This window comes from Dryobates pubescens, chromosome Z, assembly GCF_014839835.1.
Source record: "Dryobates pubescens isolate bDryPub1 chromosome Z, bDryPub1.pri, whole genome shotgun sequence".
In the NCBI taxonomy this organism is placed as follows: domain Eukaryota; kingdom Metazoa; phylum Chordata; class Aves; order Piciformes; family Picidae; genus Dryobates; species Dryobates pubescens.
This window is the reverse complement of record NC_071657.1, coordinates 87,643,776-87,660,185: the sequence shown is the minus strand read 5'-3', so window position 1 is coordinate 87,660,185 and position 16,410 is coordinate 87,643,776. Positions and strand designations below refer to the sequence as shown.

Sequence of the window (16,410 nt, the reverse complement as noted above, 5' to 3'; positions counted from 1 at the left end):
TGAAGCAGTTGGAAATTTTTTTTCCTCAGTTCAGTTCGGTTTGGGAGTTGGGGGAGTTGGAGTTTCAGCCTGTTCTCCCTGCCTGCTTCTTCTGCAAACTGCTGGAGCTGGCCTTCAGATAAGCAAACACTAATCCTGCATGGGCTTTTGAAGCTTACTAACAACTCTTTTCCTTAGTAACTTGCCTTTCTCTCTCTCTAACCCCTTTTTGGGGAAAAAGGGAGGTAGGGGGGGAAAGAGGGGGTTCCAAGGAGGGGATCCCTCATTTGGGGAGGGATTTTTGTTGTGTTATTTCTCTTTGCTGTGTATTTCTATATATATATATATAGTAAATACCTGTATATATTGTGTTATATATAACCTGCTTTCCATATATGCTTGTAAATATATAGCTTTTGCTCTTCGATTGGGCTAGTTGTGGTTTCTTACTCTGTGAAGGAGGGAGAGCTAAGCCCTCTCTCAACCTACCACATTATTGGTGCCCAACGTGGGGCTTGGTGACAAATTAGTTTGATTTATTGCTTGCTTGAGTCTAACGAGCAAACATGAAGGTGTTTTGGATTTTTAAGCAATTGCTTTTCTCAGTCTTCAGTGTATTGATCTACAAGTATTGCCTGGGTATGATTATCGATCAGATAGGTAAATATATAATGCAAAAATTATATTTGTGGTTTAAGTACAAGATGCAGCTCCTATATGATCGGTGCCTGGAATTCTTTTGGGTGAAAAGATACAGAAATGTTACATCGAGCACACTCCCTATTGAGATAAAGGAGTTTAAGATTCCGGTCGGTGAAAGGGTAATTTTAAGTGATGGCTGGGATCCAAAGCTGATTTTCTCGATGTGTGTAGTCCTGCTGCTGGTGATAAGTAATGTGTATTTGCTGGTAACACTGTACCGGGAGAGAAAAGTTTCTAAGTCATGTTTTGTTATAAAACGGAGGGTTAAGAGACGAAAACACCACCCTGGCTCTGTTTCAGGAACATCCAGTGAGGATGATAATGGAGAATCTGTGTCAGTTAAAGATAAAGCTAAAAAGTCAATCGGCAAGGCAGCTCTGAATAGCAATGGTGATGATTCTGGCAAGCAGCCAGGGGCTGTAGTAGCCCCAAACATGGCGGCTCCCGTGTCCTCGGCAGCCACCATTAACGAGTCAAAGTCATTTCCTCCTTCTTCCATGGCAGGAGCGGAAGCGTCCTCCAAAGCAGCTAATCTGTCTCAAAGCTTATCAGCTTCTGATAGTAAGGCAGCTGGAAACCCAAACACACCTCCAGTAAAGCAAGTAGCAGTTTTAACAACAAGGAGGGGTAAGGCTAAAGCTGATTCAGGAGCTGATGGGGATGCACAGCAAGGTTCTTCTGCTGGGGAGGAAGAGAAAATCTGTCTTAAAAATATAGCTGAGTTATTGAGATCATCAGAGGATCGAGATGCATCTCTTGGTAGGACAGCAGCTAGTGGTGGTGCTTCTCAGCTTAAAGGGATCCTTGAGAGAGTGACAGAAAGCTTGTTTGGACAACAAGTTGAGGAAGAGGAGGCAAACGAAGAAGAGCAACAAGATGACATCACTGACTGCTCTTCACCCCGGGAGGAATTGCGAAATGTAAGAAAAGACTATCTCAGAGCAGATAAGGAGACAGTTCTCGCTTGGCTTGGTAGATGTTATGATACAGGTGCTCCAGCTCTAATGGTTGGAGACAAGTCAGCAGCCCAGCTAGGAACTCTCTCAAAGGATAATGGAATAGATAGACATCTGGGCAAGGCTCTCGGTAAGGTTAATCTGTGGATACGCCTTTTAATGGCGGTTCTCATGAGATACCCTTCCCGAGATGATCTTCCATGGAATCCTAAGCCCTGGACTACCATAGATGAGGGAATTAAGCGTCTGAGAGAATTTGCTGTTAGAGAGGTACTCTATGGTGAACATGAATCTCTGAATCCTGATGATGTTCCTGTAGGAAATGGTCTTGCTAAAAAGCTCATCAAGCTTGCTCCTTCTAATTATGCAAACATTCTGGCAAGCAGAATTGTAGCAAGAAATTATGGTGGAGCTCCTCCTATGGTTAGCCAATTCACTGATCAATTGAGGCAACTGGATGATAGCATGACACGTATTTCTTTGGTTTTAGCCATTGAAACTCTGTCTGGTGAAATAAAGAATTGCATGAAAGAGCTGAAGGATGAATTTAAAAACACCATATCCCAATTGGCACAAAGAGATAATTCCAATTCTTCCTCCAGGTGGGTGCAGGTTTCAGCTGTGAGGAATAGACGTCCTCCAAGGAGGTCATTCCAAAACAGACCAAACCAAAGCAGACCACCAAGGCAGTCACGTAGGACTATTTGGATTAAACTGCATGATCAGTTTGGTGAGAACATGAACAGATGGGATGGCCAACCAACTTCTAATCTTTTCAGGAGACTGAGGGAACTGCAAAGTGGCAGAACCTGGGGTAGCAATACCAGAAGGGTAGCTGTTACTTCCACAGTTCCCCAGGACAACTCTAGTAGCTCCAACAGTGGCTCCAGTTCTAACACTGCACAGTGTGCTCGTTGCACCTGTGGACATGTTCCCCATAATTAGGGGTGCCCTGCCTCCCGCCAGGGGGAGGAGAGGGGTAATAGAGATAACAGAATCTATTGGGATGTGTACATCCAGTGGCCTGGCACTTCACACTTTCAGAAGTACAGGGCCTTGGTTGACACAGGAGCTCAGTGCACCATATTGCCATCAAATTATCAGGGATCAGAGTCCATAACTATTCTGGGAGTCACTGGTGGATCTCAAGAGTTGAGTAAGGTAGAGGTTAATATAAGCTTAACTGGTAAGCAGTGGAAAAAGCATACAGTTGTGACCGGACCTGATGCACCTTGTATTTTGGGAATTGATTTTCTGAGAGAAGGGCATTTCAAGGACCCTAAGGGTTACAAATGGGCTTTTGGAGTAGCTTCTGTAGAAGTTGATGGACAAAAGTTGAAACTGTCTGCTAGACCTGAGCTTTCTGATTAATCTACAGTTGTGGGAAAACACAAGATTCAGGACATTAAGTTGCCGGTTGCTTCTCAGACTGTGCATCACAGACAATACAGGACCAACCGTGACTCTTTGTTGCCCATTCAGAATCTGATTCGTCAGTTGGAGAGTCAGAAAGTCATCAGCAAAACTCATTCACCTTTCAACAGTCCAGTGTGGCCTGTGCGAAAGCCGAATGGAGACTGGCGTCTGACAGTGGACTACCGAGCCCTGAATGAAGTAACACCGCCTATGAGTGCAGCAGTACCAGACATGATGGAACTCCAGTATGAGCTGGAATCCAAAGAGGCCAAATGGTATGCTACCATAGACATTGCTAATGCCTTCTTCTCTATTCCCATAGCAGAGGAATGCAGGCCTCAGTTTGCTTTCACCTGGAGAGGAATCCAGTACACTTTCAACAGACTGCCAATGGGCTGGATCCACAGCTCCAGCATCTGTCATGCAGTGATCCATGATGCTCTAGAGGAAGGTGGTGCTCCAGAACACATCCAGTTCATCGATGATATCATTGTCTGGGGTAAAACTGCTGAGGAAGTGGTACAAGCAGTGGGTCTGGGACCTGTCCGAGATGGTCCAGACATTAAGAACATTTTGTACACGGCTGCAGGTGACAATGGTCCAACCTGGTGCTTGTGGCAAAAAGCTCCAGGTGAGACACGTGGACGAACTCTTGGCTTCTGGAGTCGAGGTTACAGAGGTTCAGAGGCTAATTACACTCCAACAGAGAAAGAGATTCTAGCCGCCTATGAAGGAGTGAAAGCAGCTTCTGAAGTAATTGGAACTGAATCACAACTTCTCTTAGCTCCCAGATTGCCAGTTTTGAATTGGATGTTCAAAGGCAAGGGTTCCACACCACATCATGCTACAGATTCCCCCTGGTCTAAGTGGATGGCTCTGATAGCACAGAGAGCCCGAATGGGAAATCTTGAAAGACCTGGTCTGGTGGAGGTGATCTCAAGTTGGCCTGAAGATACCAACTGTGCTAAACCTCCAGAGGAGAGAGTAACTCGTGCTGAGGAAGCTCCTCCTTACAATGACCTTTCTGATGATGAGAAGAAGTATGCTTTGTTCACAGACGGTTCCTGTTGTCTCGTCGGGAACAAGCGAAGGTGGAAGTCTGCCGTGTGGAGTCCAACACGCCGAGTTGCAGAGGCGAAGGATGGAGAAGGAGAATCCAGTCAGTTTGCAGAGGTAAAAGCTGTCCAGCTAGCTCTCGACGTAGCTGAACGTGAGAGATGGCCAAAGCTTTATCTGTACACCGACTCATGGATGGTAGCCAATGCTCTATGGGGTTGGCTAAAGAACTGGAAGAATGGCTGGCAGAGGAAAGGAAAACCCATCTGGGCAGCCGACCTGTGGCAAGACATTGCTGATCGAATCGAGAGAATTCCAGTGAAGGTGAGACACATTGATGCTCACATTCCTAAGAGCAAAGCTACTGAGGAACAGCAGCACAACCATCAGGCAGATCTAGCTGCAAGAGTTTCTCAAGTAGACAAGGACTCTGATCTTGATCTCGACTGGAAACACCGAGGTGAGATATTCTTAGCTCGGTGGGCTCACGATTCGTCAGGACATCAAGGCAGAGATGCAACATACCAGTGGGCTCATGACAGATCCATAGACATTTCCATGGATGCTATCACACAAGTCATCCATGACTGTGACATTTGTGCTGCTATTAAGCAGGCAAAGAGAATTAAGCCCTTGTGGTATGGTGACAGATGGTCCAAGTACAGGTATGGTGAAGCCTGGCAGATTGACTACATCACTCTACCACGTTCTCGTTCTGGTAAGCAGTACGTGCTTACTATGTTAGAGGCAAACACTGGATGGCTGGAAACTTATGCAGTTCCACATGCAACTGCACGCAACACCATTCTCGGTCTGGAGAGACAGATCCTGTGGAGACACGGAACTCCAGAGAGGATTGAGTCAGACAACGGAACTCACTTCAAGAACAACCTTGTAAAGAGCTGGGCAAAAGAGCACGGTATTGAGTGGATTTTCCATATTCCTTACTATGCACCAGCTGCAGGGAAGATTGAACGCTACAACGGTTTGTTGAAGACCACTCTCAAAGCCATGGGAGGTGGATCTTTGAAAAACTGGGAGAAACATTTAGCACAAGCAACCTGGCTGGTGAATAGTAGAGGTTCAGTGAACCGAGCTGGACCGGCACATTCAGATCTGCTACAGAAAGTAGAAGGTGATAGAGTTCCTGTTGTTAGAGAAAAGAATCTGTTAGGTAAAACTGTTTGGGTATTTTCACCCTCGGGAGAGGCTAAACCTGTCCGAGGGGTGGTTTCAGCAGAAGGTCCGGGTCACACTTATTGGGTAATGCAGGAGAATGGTCAAATTCAGTGTATTCCACAAAGAAATTTAACTTTAGCTGAAAGAGCTTAATTTCAGACTGTTGTACAGCTACATCGCGTCCAAAGGAAGAATCCCTGAGGAATCTACGGTGCACGAACCCTGAGAACCCTGAGAGCCCTGAGTCAACTGAGGGTCCCTGAGTCCCTGTTTCCCTTTTCTTCGCTTCGTCTGTGGAGAGACAAACTGTTTTCCATTTTCTTGATTTTGGATTTTCTTGGACTTCTGAATCATCTACATCTGAGTATAGCCGGAATGGACTATGAACTTGACTTACAAAGTGTAAATATTGTTCTGGATGGGATGGACAGTACGAACAGCCAAGGAAATTGTTTAGAAAGGGGTGGACTGTGGTCGTTTGAGGCTGTGCCTTTAAGAACAAACACTGCTGGAACACACTGGCTAATGTTTTCGGTACTAGAACCAAAACATTCTGATATTCTAAACGAATTTCATTGGTTGATAAACAAAAATGCAGCTTTAGATTATGAAGCAGTTAGAAATTTTGTTTTTTTCCTCAGTTCAGTTTGGTTTGGGAGTTGGGGGAGTTGGAGGTTTCAGCCTGTTCTCCCTGCCTGCTTCTTCTGCGAACCGCTGGAGTTGGCCTTCAGATAAGCAAACACTAATCCTGCATGGGCTTTTGAAGCTTACTAACAACTCTTTTCCTTAGTAACTTGCCTTTCTCTCTCTCTAACCCCCTTTTTGGGGAAAAAGGGAGGTAGGGGGGGAGAGAGGGAGCTCCAAGGAGGGGATCCCTCCCCGAGGGAGGGATTTTTGTTGTGTTATTTCTCTTTGCTGTGTATTTCTGTGTATATATTGTAAATACCTGTATATATTGTGTTATATATAACCTGCTTTCCATATATGCTTGTAAATATATAGCTTTTGCTCTTCGACTGAGTTAGCTGTGGTTTCTTACTCTGTGGAGGAGGGAGAGCTAAGCCCTCTCTCAACCTACCACACACCTCACTGAACTGCATTGCACCCTCATTGCACCCTGCTGCATCCTCACTGCATGGCCTCTGCACCTACCCTGCACCCTGTTGCTGAAACAGGGTTCCCCTGTTGCCAGGGGAAGTTTAGGCTCAAGGTGAGGACTAAGTTCTTCACTGAGCAAATCATTCGTCATTGGAATGTGCTGCCCAGGGAGGTGGTGGAGTCACCGTCTCGGGAGGTGTTCAAGAGGGGCTTGGACGTGGCACTTGGTGCCATGGTCTAGTCATGAGGTCTGTGGTGACAGGTTGGACTCTATGATCTTCGAGGTCTCTTCCAACTGTGATACTGTGATACTGCTGTGCATTTGGTCTAACCCTTCCAGTTCCTGGTACCACATGCTGCTGTCTCCTACTTTACCTCCAATGCTAACCCATGTACCCCTGATCTGCAGCCCCCAGAGCACACTACTGCAGGCCCTGCTGCAATTGCACCCTCCTCTGCAGCCAGCTCCCCACTCCCCCCCATCCCAGGGCACTCCTCACTGCACTTCGTCTCCTGCCAGGGAGTTGTCCCTTGTCTGTGTGGGGAAATAACCTGCCCCACTACTCCACCACCCCAGGGCTTGCTGAATAGGAACTATGGGATTCTAGAACTGGAGGGAGTAGGCTGCAGCTTCCACTGGGGAGCACAGCAGGATGGCACGGAGCAAGGAAAGGTGGTGGGGAGTGTGGCAAGATGATGAGGATCACAGCAGGATAGTGGGAAGCACAGCCCAAATGTGTCCTCTCATTGCAGCTTCACCAGTTGCAAGTAGTGGTGCTCAAGAAGAGATAACCCCCTTAATGCTGCATTCACCCACTTGATCAGCCTCAGAAGAGAAAAGCCAGGACAGAGTCATTTGAAGCTATGGCTCCTGGTGCTGGAGCTGCTGGCCAGCAGCCTGCTACATTCTGATCACTGCCTGCGAGCACAGATGATTTGTGTGTGCCTGTGTGAGTCATCCCCACAGGGGCTCCAGTTCCCCACCCATTGTGTCATGGGGCCAGCATGTCCCCGCGGGCGTAGTCCTTCTCTCTGACCCAGGGTGCACAGCTGGCGTGGGACAGGAGACTGTGGGGATTGCAAACAGCAGTTTCTAAGGTCCTTTTAGGAGATAAGACAAAACAAAGAAGAGTTGTATTTTGGGGCCTGAAAATGTAGAATGAAACGTTTCTGGTGTCTGTCTGAAAGAGGCAACTGCCCTGTTTGTGTCTTGACCTTGCATATTAGAAAGTAGAAACAATTTAGACTAGTGAAAGGAATGCATGTTTCCTACTCTAGTGTAGGAGAAAGAGTGTTATCTTTACCCATATATTATGTCAACGTTAGAATAAGCTAATTGACACAGCTCTGGTCTTTGTAACTTCTGTGTGTTACATATTTTCAGGCAGGTATATAAGGCCCTCAGATGCTCCAAATAAATGTCTTCAATTATCACACTGGAGTCTGTGACCAATTCGCTGTGTCAAGACCTAAGGGGCTATTCCTGCACTGCTCCTCCACGCTCCTCTGTCAGATGCTGTCTGGGCTGTGATGTTGCTGCTCACTAGCATCACAACAGCTGCCATCCCCCAACCACCTTGCTTACCATGCCCCAGGCCTCTTTCCATGGCTCGGCCACAAGTGAGGTACATCTGGAGGACATAAAGTGCCCAGGCAAGACGCTGGTAGACAGTGCTTCTGCTGGGGCACGTATTGCAGGCAGCACTGTGTCATTGCATGCAGCAGGAAGGGCAGGAGTTCAGGGACATCTTGCTGGGGAGCTACAGGAAAGTGTATTGCAAACACCGTGACAGTTGTGCCTGGCATCTCAGCAGCACTGGCCTTGCTGCATCCTTAAGAGGAGTAGTAACTGTTTCAGTCTGGACTGCTTGCCCATCTTCCTGGCTGGGCTTGACCTGGCATGGACTGGCCTCCGTGTGGTGTTCCTCTTCTCCTGGGAGATTTGGCATGTCACCCAGCAAGTTGTATGTGTCATCACAAGACAACTGTCCTGATGACTACTTGCCCTACACCAAGCAGCACTGCTTACATCTTGCCTTGGATGAAGCTGAGAGATTCTAGCAGCAGTCAGCATGCCTGCCCCAGCCCCACAGCAGATGTGGGTATCCTGGTGGAGGTGACTGGGGTGCATGCAAGAGTGACTTTGCCAAGCAAAATCTGCCACAGCACGTCTGCAGCAATTGCTGCCTGATGGTGATCTGTGTTCTCAGCTCTGAAAGGAGAAGGCTTACCTCAGTGTGCTTCAAATCCTCACCACCAGTTGCGACTGACCGGGCTCACCTTCTGCAAATGACCCACCAAGGACCAAGTGATGAAGGAACAACGGCTGCAGCACATGCTGCATCCCCAGTCCCAGTGCTGCCCAGCATCACCTCCCCTGGCTCCTTCCCTTGAAGAAGGATGCAAGATGCCTTCCTTGCACTCCTCAGCCCCAGTAGAGCCCTGCTCCTCTCCACAGCCTGGCAGCACATTGTCCAGACTGAGGTCTTGCTGGGCCCAGGCACAGCTGAATGGGCTGGGGCAGAGAACACCTGTGTTGTGGCGTGTGGCCTGGGAGTTTCTCAGAGGCTGTAGCTGAGTTTCCCTTCTGCTCATCTCGAAAGTGAGAAGGGGAACATCTCCCAGAAAGGGGGAAAGAATTGGTCAGTTGTCGTCACTGGTACAAAAGCTATTTGCAATTTTATTAAAATGTCTTCCTTCTATAAAATTCCAAAATACCTGGGGCCTCTGCTGTAAGGATTTGTCAAATCTGTGTAGTAAAGCTGTTGGCCCTGGGGCTGCTGGCACTCACAGAGGTATGCAGCTGGTGGTAGGAGACATCCGAGGATCCTCTTTGTGATCAGGGGAGGTGTGAAGAGTGCCAGTAGAGCATGTCACCCTTGTGCCACCCTTGAAAATGGGCATGTGGGGGTTGTAGTGGCCAAAGGGTCTGGGGTGGATCTGTGGATGGAGCAGGAGCTGGTGCAGGGTCTCTCCCACCTGCTCCAGACTGTGGGAGAGGACGTGGAGATGGGAGATGGTGTCACTGGCTAGGCTCTCCAGCAGTGCCTGCTGCTGCCGTGATGTCTGCAGGATCTGCACCAGGAGCTGCTGGACACTCTGCAGCAAGCCTGCCACACTAGAGCCTGTAGTGAGAAGGAGTCAGTGGCAGCAACCTTCACCACCATGGCTCTGAGGATGTTAGGAAGCTGCTGCACAAAGGACCCACCATGCAGGCTTGTGTATGATGCTTCTTCACCTGCTGCCAGACACTCATTTATGGCAGCTGTCCTGGGGGAGCCCAAGGCTGTAGTGGCCTCTGGGTGCACATAGTTTCCTCTTTCCATCCCTGGAGACGTTTCACCAGGAAAACCTGCCACAATGGTTTGGCAAGGCAGGAACAACCAGAGTGCTGGAGCCACCCAAGCCTCATGTTCAGCCTGACTCTGATGCAGAGCCCAGGGAGAGCCTGGTCTGTATGAGGCCCTGCCCTCTGCCCCCATGGGCAGGGCAGAACAGAGCTGTTCTCTAGAGCAGGGGGGCTTGCGCAAAGTTGCAGGTACTTACTAGGCTTTTGCTCATCCCTTTCCTGCTTCAAGGCAGTGTGACAGCCTGGAAGGAAAGCAGACACAGCTTGTGAGCTGCAGGTACTTTCTGCTCTGACGTGCAGAAACACAGTGCCCTGGTACTCACCCAGGCCAGGAAGGGGAGGGAAGCAGCAGTGTCTGCAATGGGAACTGTATCAGGCCCTGCTTGTGGGGCTGAAGGGGTTTACTGAGCTGAGTGGGGCAAGGAAAGCCTTACATGGCACAACAGCAGGAGGTGGCACTCCAGCGATGTGGTCCCCATTGGGTGCTGTGAGAAAGCAGAAAGGAGAGATGCATTGTTTGACAGGAGCTCACCACCAGCCTGCAATCTGCCTGGCCTGCCCTGGCCAGCCCTGCAGTCTGACATGCCCTAGCCACAGCTCCACAGCACCCTGCCCGGCCTCAAAGCATGTAATGAGCTAGATACAAAAGCAGGAGTCACTCACCGACCACTGCAATGCAGCCAGCTCTGGGCTGGAAGGCAGCAGCGGCATAGCAGCACACAGCAACGCTACACAACAGATTAGGACTGGAAGTCAAGGAGAATCCCACATCCACTTGGAACTGCAGGGGGAATTTAGGGAGACAGAAGGTAATTACCCAGTGTGGGATGCTGGCCAGGGTACCCACACAAATCAGACTCAGGGACGTATCCTGCATCACCTGAGTGCCAAACCTCCAGGGAGCATGCACAGTGAGAAGGCTGCAGGATCCTCTCCTGGGTGGGCTGCAGGGCAGGGCAGCTGCAGACACCTCTGGCCTTCACACCCAGTCCTAAGTTGTCTGAAGCTTTATGGTGCTACTCAGGAAGGGGGCAGACAGGATGTGCCAAAGGGAGAGGAGTCACACTCTCTGCAGTGCCACACAGCCTCTGAGAGGCCCCTGGGCCGTAGGGCAGTGGTCTTGCCAAGCCTTCAGGCTGGGTCAGAGCCTGAGAGACCCTCCTGCTCCATCCCAGACATCCCCATCCTCTCACTCTCTTGGACTGGTTGGGAGCCAAAGGCTCTGGGCAGAGAAGTTCCAACACTCCCATAGGCAAACATTCCTGCTGAGCCACTTGTGATGGCCCTCTGCACCCCTAAGGCCTCCATTCCCATCACTCTGGCATGGTCCTGGGCTGGAGCCGTGGCTGTGCAGCCCAGTGCAGTGGGCCAGACCAGTACTTACGTCTCTCTGGCTCATCCTTCACACCCTGCGGCAGCAGGGAGAGCAGCATGCCTGAGGTGTCCCCGCCAGCATCATGCTCTGCAGGAGGGTAAGAGAGTGAAGAAAAGGGCTTTAATAACCAGGAGACATGGGCTGCCTGCCACCCCACAGCCAGGACAAGCCTCACTCTGTCCTAGCCCATGTACCTGGAGGCTCTGGTGACGATGGAGAACAGGTGGCAAGGCTTGATCTGCGCTTCCTGGGTGGCTGCTTCACCAGGTCTAGAGGCAGAGAATGAGGTCATCAACAGGCTCTGAGTGCCCATGTAAAACCAGTGCTCCCCCAATATCCTACATGCTGCCACTGTGCCAAGCCCACCTGCATGTCCCTGGCACCTACCTGGCATCCTGCGCTCGCCAAAGACGGGCCGCCCAGCCGCCTTCCAGATGCTCTTCATGGCCCGGTAGTGTGGGGGCAAGCGGGGCGAATGGTGTCCTGCCCTTCGGCGTGTCTCCCGCTCAGAGTGGAAAGCCTGCTTGAGCGCCTTCCACTTGGAGCGGCACTGAGCCACGCTGCGCCCGTAGCCGGCAGCCGCCAGACCCCGGGAGATTTCCTGCCACAGAGCCTCGTTGGGGCGCGACGTGGAGGCCATAAGCAGCGTGGCCTCCCCCGAGCCCTCCACCAGAGCCAGGAGGCTGCTAACCTCCTCCTGCATCCAGGGTCGCCCACGGGGCATGATGCTTGGGGGTGCCAGGGGAAAGGTCAGTCGTGGGCCGGCTGTGAGGCTGGGATGGGCAGGGATCAGCGCCGGGGCTCGGCCAGCTGCTTCCGAGGGCGCGCTGGGAATCTGTCACGCCGCGCCGGGACTGCCGCAAACTGCGCTGGGAGCTGCACTGGAAGCCCCCGGGGGCTCAAGCGGGAGCAGGGCCGGCAGCCACCGCGAGCCGTACCGGCGGCGGCACCAGGACCACCCCTGCACTACACCGGTCTCGCCGCGCCGGGAGGTGCCGAGGGTCGCACCGAGCATGTGCAGTCCCGGGAGGCGCCGCTGGGAAACGTAGTCCTTTCTGCGCCGTGCGGCGGAGAGGAGTCGTTGTCTGCCCGCAGGAATGCCCACCCTGCCCTCTCGTAGGGCTGACGGTGGGCAGGAAGACCAGGAGAAGGCTGGGGCACTCTGCCCCCCATCCCCGAGGGCAGAGCAGGGATGGCCATCATGGCAGCCCTCGAAGCTTGGGGCAGAGAAAGAGCATCTCCTGCATTTCAGGGTTGAGATGCAGGTGCGGCCCCATGCCTTCGTGTGTCGAGTTTGGAAGTTCTCAACACACGAAGAACATGGATCTGCTGGAGCAGGTCCAGAAGAGAGCCACAAATATGGTCAGAGGGCTGGAACACCTCGCCTATGAGGAGAATTTTGTCTGTTCAGCCTGGAGAAGGGGACCTACAGGAAGGCTGGGGAGGGACTGCTTAGAAGAGCTTGTAGTGGTAGGATGAGAATGTAAACAAGAGCAAGGTAGATTCAGGTTGGACATTCAGAGAAAGTTCTTCACAGGTTGCCCAGAGATGTGGAGCCCCCATCGTTGGAGACATTCAAGGTTAGACTTGATGGGGCCCTGAATAACTTGATCTAAAGATGACCTTAATGCAGGAGGGTTGTTCAAGATGACCTAAAAGGTCCTTTCCAACCTGATGCATTCTGTGATTCTATTGAAAAATGCAGCAAAACCTACATCTGACCAAACACCCTGTGGCCTCACTGCTTTGAAAATGCAGAGCCAGGGTCTACGTGCTGGGCCCTGTGTCCTGCTCCCCAAAAATGCCCAGATCCCCTGCACAGTCACTGGCATAGATCTACTGAGCACTGAGGGTTTAGGGCAGGGAAGCAGCCTCCACACTACTGCTCAGTCCAGCTGTGTCCAAGATGGCATCCATCCCCACCACCTGCTGTCTTGAAGCTGGGGCTTAGGGATTCCTCATGCCAGGAACATCTGGGTCCTGGCCTTGCCAGGACTCCTTCTTGCCTCAGTCACAGACAGTACTGTGACTCCCCAGGGTTGTGGCCCAGGTGGTGCCCCTGGGGACCCTGCTGAGAATTGACACTTTCCATTTTGCATCACACCCATCTGCCAAAGGGGGGCCCACTTCCTCTGTGGGGCACAGAGCAAGACAACAAGGGAGGGATGGAAGAGGGCATCATGTATTGCCCCCCCCACCAGGTAATGGCATGATGCTCTCTGCCCCTAGCCCCCCAGCTCTCCTGGCAGGTCCCCTACCCTCCTGCAGCACCTCGACCTCTGCAGGGTATTGCTCTGGCCCTCCTTCCCCTGGGTATCCTGTCCCAAACAGGTCCTCTCCAGACCCCTGCTGCCTGCTCTCATGGTGGGGGGCAGGAAGGGGCTCAAGGGCAGAAGATGCTCTTTGGAACTCAGTGCCACAAGTGCACACAGGCACCTGCTGCTCAGCTCTCCCTGCCCTGTGCCAAGCACTGTCTGCAGGGAGACAACTTCTAGGAAGGTCAAGGTGCTGCAAACAGACTTGCCCGCAGTTTTTCTGGATTCCACTGCTGCCTCCTGAGACCCTGCCCAGGTTTTCCTGGGCCACTGTTCCCCCCAGGCCTGCAGGGCCCAGGTTAACTCCCTTTCTCAGCTCCAGGTCAGCTCCTCGGCCTTACTCTCCTCTCACTGCTGCTGCTGCTGGCACAAATCCTCCTCCTTGGACTAATCTTCCACTGTGAGTACCTGCTTGGTCTTGGACCTCTTTGGCTGTGGTTTTTGGGTCAGGGTTGGTATCACAGGGCACACATATAGAGCTGGGCTTTCCTGCTTTAAGCTAAAGGTATTGTGGGTTCTGGGGCAAGCAAAAAATTAATGAGGCAAGACCTCACATGCTTAGCTGAGAGAAGAAAGTGGAGAGACAGAATGGGCTCAGGGACAGTCCTGGGGCACCCCACTCCATTGTGTGGTGGCAAAATGAAGAGAAGAGAGAGCAGTGACACAAACTGAAAAGCAGAAGCACTTTCCCCAAAAGCCTGTTGTGTAATGAGCTTCCAAGCACAGCAAGGACCTTGGTGGGCTTGGCTAGCAGGTCACCTAAAGGAGGGACACCCTCATCTGTGACTATGGGTCTGTCCCATGGGAGACAGCACTGAGTGCTTCTGGAAGCAGGAGTGCATGGTTGGTGGAGACACTCCTGTGCTCTTCTTCTGTAGATTTAGGACAACAGGTGAGCTGCACCCATGGTTCCTGGAACACGGAGGAAAACCCCAGCTATGGGCAGCAGACACTGCAAGGTAGGAGAACCTGGTGAGGTTTGGAGAGGGCCTAGCTGCTCCTTTTAAAAGGCAGGAATTGTCCTTACTCCAGAACATGCTCCCCATTCAAGTCTTCCTTCACTCTCATGGCATGAAGAGCTGCCCCACTGCAGCTGAACAGGCCACACTGCTGGTACTCCTTTGCAAGAGATGATGCCAGCAGAGCTCATCATGCACACCATGCCACAAGTGTTGTGTGACAGGAAGCACTGGGCTGTTTCTTTCAGCTAGTCTTTCTGGTGAAGCTAAGCTCTTGACTGCATTGCCAGTGCTTTGAAAGTGATATTTGTATCACACCCCCAAACCTGGAGTTCTCCCCGCTGCCCTACCTGCCTGATGCCAGCACCTTTGTATAAACAACATATCACGCCTGGGGCTGGGAAGTGTGACCTGGGCTCCAGAGTAAGAACATGTAGAATGTCCTCTCCACAAGGCAGCTGTAGGAGGACAGTGGGTTGGTTCATACCCTGTCTGCCCCTTGTCATCCTCCTGTCTTTTGAGGTAGGGGCTGCTGTCTGCCCTGTCCCAGCTGTTCCCACAGGCTGGCTTTTGGTGTGCAGGGCAATGCCAGTTCTGCCCATCCATCTGGCTCTGGGATATGGGGCAGTGCTACTACTTCTCCTCTGCCAAAAAGAGCTGGGAGCAGAGCAGAGAGGACTGCTGCTCCAGAGAAGCACAGCTGGTCACCATATGAGCCAATGCCACCCTGGTAAGTGCTCCCAGCCTGGCCTATCCAACTTCCCACATATATTGGGCTGCACTGGTGACCATCTCAAGGTCCCTCAGCAGTCACCCAGCCATCACTAGCATCATCTCAGTTTCCTGGCTCTGGCCCACATACCCAAAGCCTAGCCAAACCTCCAGGCAGGGAGACAGGTAATTAACATCATGTCTAGAGCTGGGTGTGCCCCAGTGGGGCTTATGTAGATTCTCTCCTGCACTAGGCTTTCCTGGTGTGTACTGCAGACAAGGAGGTCGTCCACACAGGGCTGAAGTGGGATGGCTCCAGGTCTGATTGGAAGTGGCTGGATGGCACTGCACTAAAGGGGTGAGACTGTCAACTTTTCCTCAGCCAGGGCTGCTGAGGGTCCAGCATCAGGGTTTGGGGTGGTGACAGGGAGACAGACAGCCCACCAGCATGCAGGGATATGCTCCACATTTTGGCCATCTTTTTGTCTACCTAAGGCTCTATTGATGCATTTTAGGGAAGGGAAGATTTCAGGGGCCTGTCCCAGGTGCTTGCACCCTGCCTGGGGATTGGGCTGGGCAACCAAAAGCCAAAAGCAGGTTGCCAAGCGTTGCCTGGTGGAGCTGGTGCTGAGCCCAGCCAGGAGGAATATGGGGATGCTACATGAATGATGGAACTGGGGCCTGCTGTGAAACAGGCAGAGGTGGGGCGCAGGGCAGATTAGATCCTATGTCCTAATTGGAGGGAGGGCAGCAGGGCACAGTGCTCCATGACTCCACGGAGTCATGGGCAGGCTTTGCTTGCATAGCATCCCTGTGCAGCCTTTGGTCTATGGCTGGAGGAGCTGCACATGGGATGACCTCAGCCCTTTCTGCCCATCCCATTTCAGACCACTGTCTCATTCCAGGCTTTTTCCAGTCCAGCGCTCCACCAGCTCCTTGGCCTGAGGCGGGATGTCAGGCTTGGAACTGTCAGGTGGTCTGTGCAGGGAAGCCCTTGGGTGGGTCTGTCAGCAGAGAGCAACCTCCCTGCAGTGGCTCCCATCCTCACCACCTGCCCTCCTTTGGGGAAACACCACCTACATCTGTGTGGGGCCCTGATGAACACAAGGACCTCCAGCCAGTGCGATCACCCTGTTCCCTGCCCAACCCCAATACATGGCCATCTCTGGGTGCCACTGCCTCCTCTCTCAGACCTCTTTACCTCCCTAGACCTCTGCACTTTGCCAATAAACACTTGCATTTGGATGTTGTGGCTGGCTTTGGGGGATGAATGTGGTGGGGTAGAGGTGCATCCTCCAGATAACTGACTCAGTTG

At 51.8% G+C, this 16,410-nt stretch overlaps 2 protein-coding genes across 2 annotated transcripts; one reads left to right on the top strand and one right to left on the bottom strand.

The window, feature by feature from the left end:
- Positions 1–9,082: 9,082 nt before the first annotated feature.
- LOC128899350 (uncharacterized) lies at positions 9,083–11,834 on the bottom strand. The gene is made up of 5 exons (XM_054177818.1): positions 11,498–11,834; positions 11,305–11,379; positions 11,120–11,197; positions 10,399–10,463; positions 9,083–9,524 (listed from the first exon to the last, which is right to left on the bottom strand). Exons 1-5 carry the CDS (start codon positions 11,832–11,834, stop codon positions 9,174–9,176), a joined length of 906 nt encoding a protein of 301 aa, XP_054033793.1. The 3' UTR covers positions 9,083–9,173.
- A 535-nt stretch (positions 11,835–12,369) lies between these two features.
- Positions 12,370–16,193, top strand: LOC104304837 (natural killer cells antigen CD94-like). The gene is given in 6 exon segments (XM_054177817.1): positions 12,370–12,472; positions 13,748–13,840; positions 14,310–14,384; positions 14,966–15,114; positions 15,350–15,453; positions 16,001–16,193. Coding segments are annotated over 6 exon segments (717 nt in total).
- The last annotated feature ends 217 nt before the right edge of the window (positions 16,194–16,410 follow it).

Bases quoted from the DNA above. Each gene is read 5' to 3' on its own strand.
- LOC128899350 (XM_054177818.1), bottom strand. From the start codon at position 11,834: ATGCCCCGTGGGCGACCCTGGATGCAGGAGGAGGTTAGCAGCCTCCTG. The intron at 11,380-11,497 runs GTAGGTGCCAGG...CTCTGCCTCTAG, and splicing joins TGGCGAGCGCAGGATGCCAG to ACCTGGTGAAGCAGCCACCC. The intron at 11,198-11,304 runs GTACATGGGCTA...ACCCTCCTGCAG, and splicing joins ATCGTCACCAGAGCCTCCAG to AGCATGATGCTGGCGGGGAC.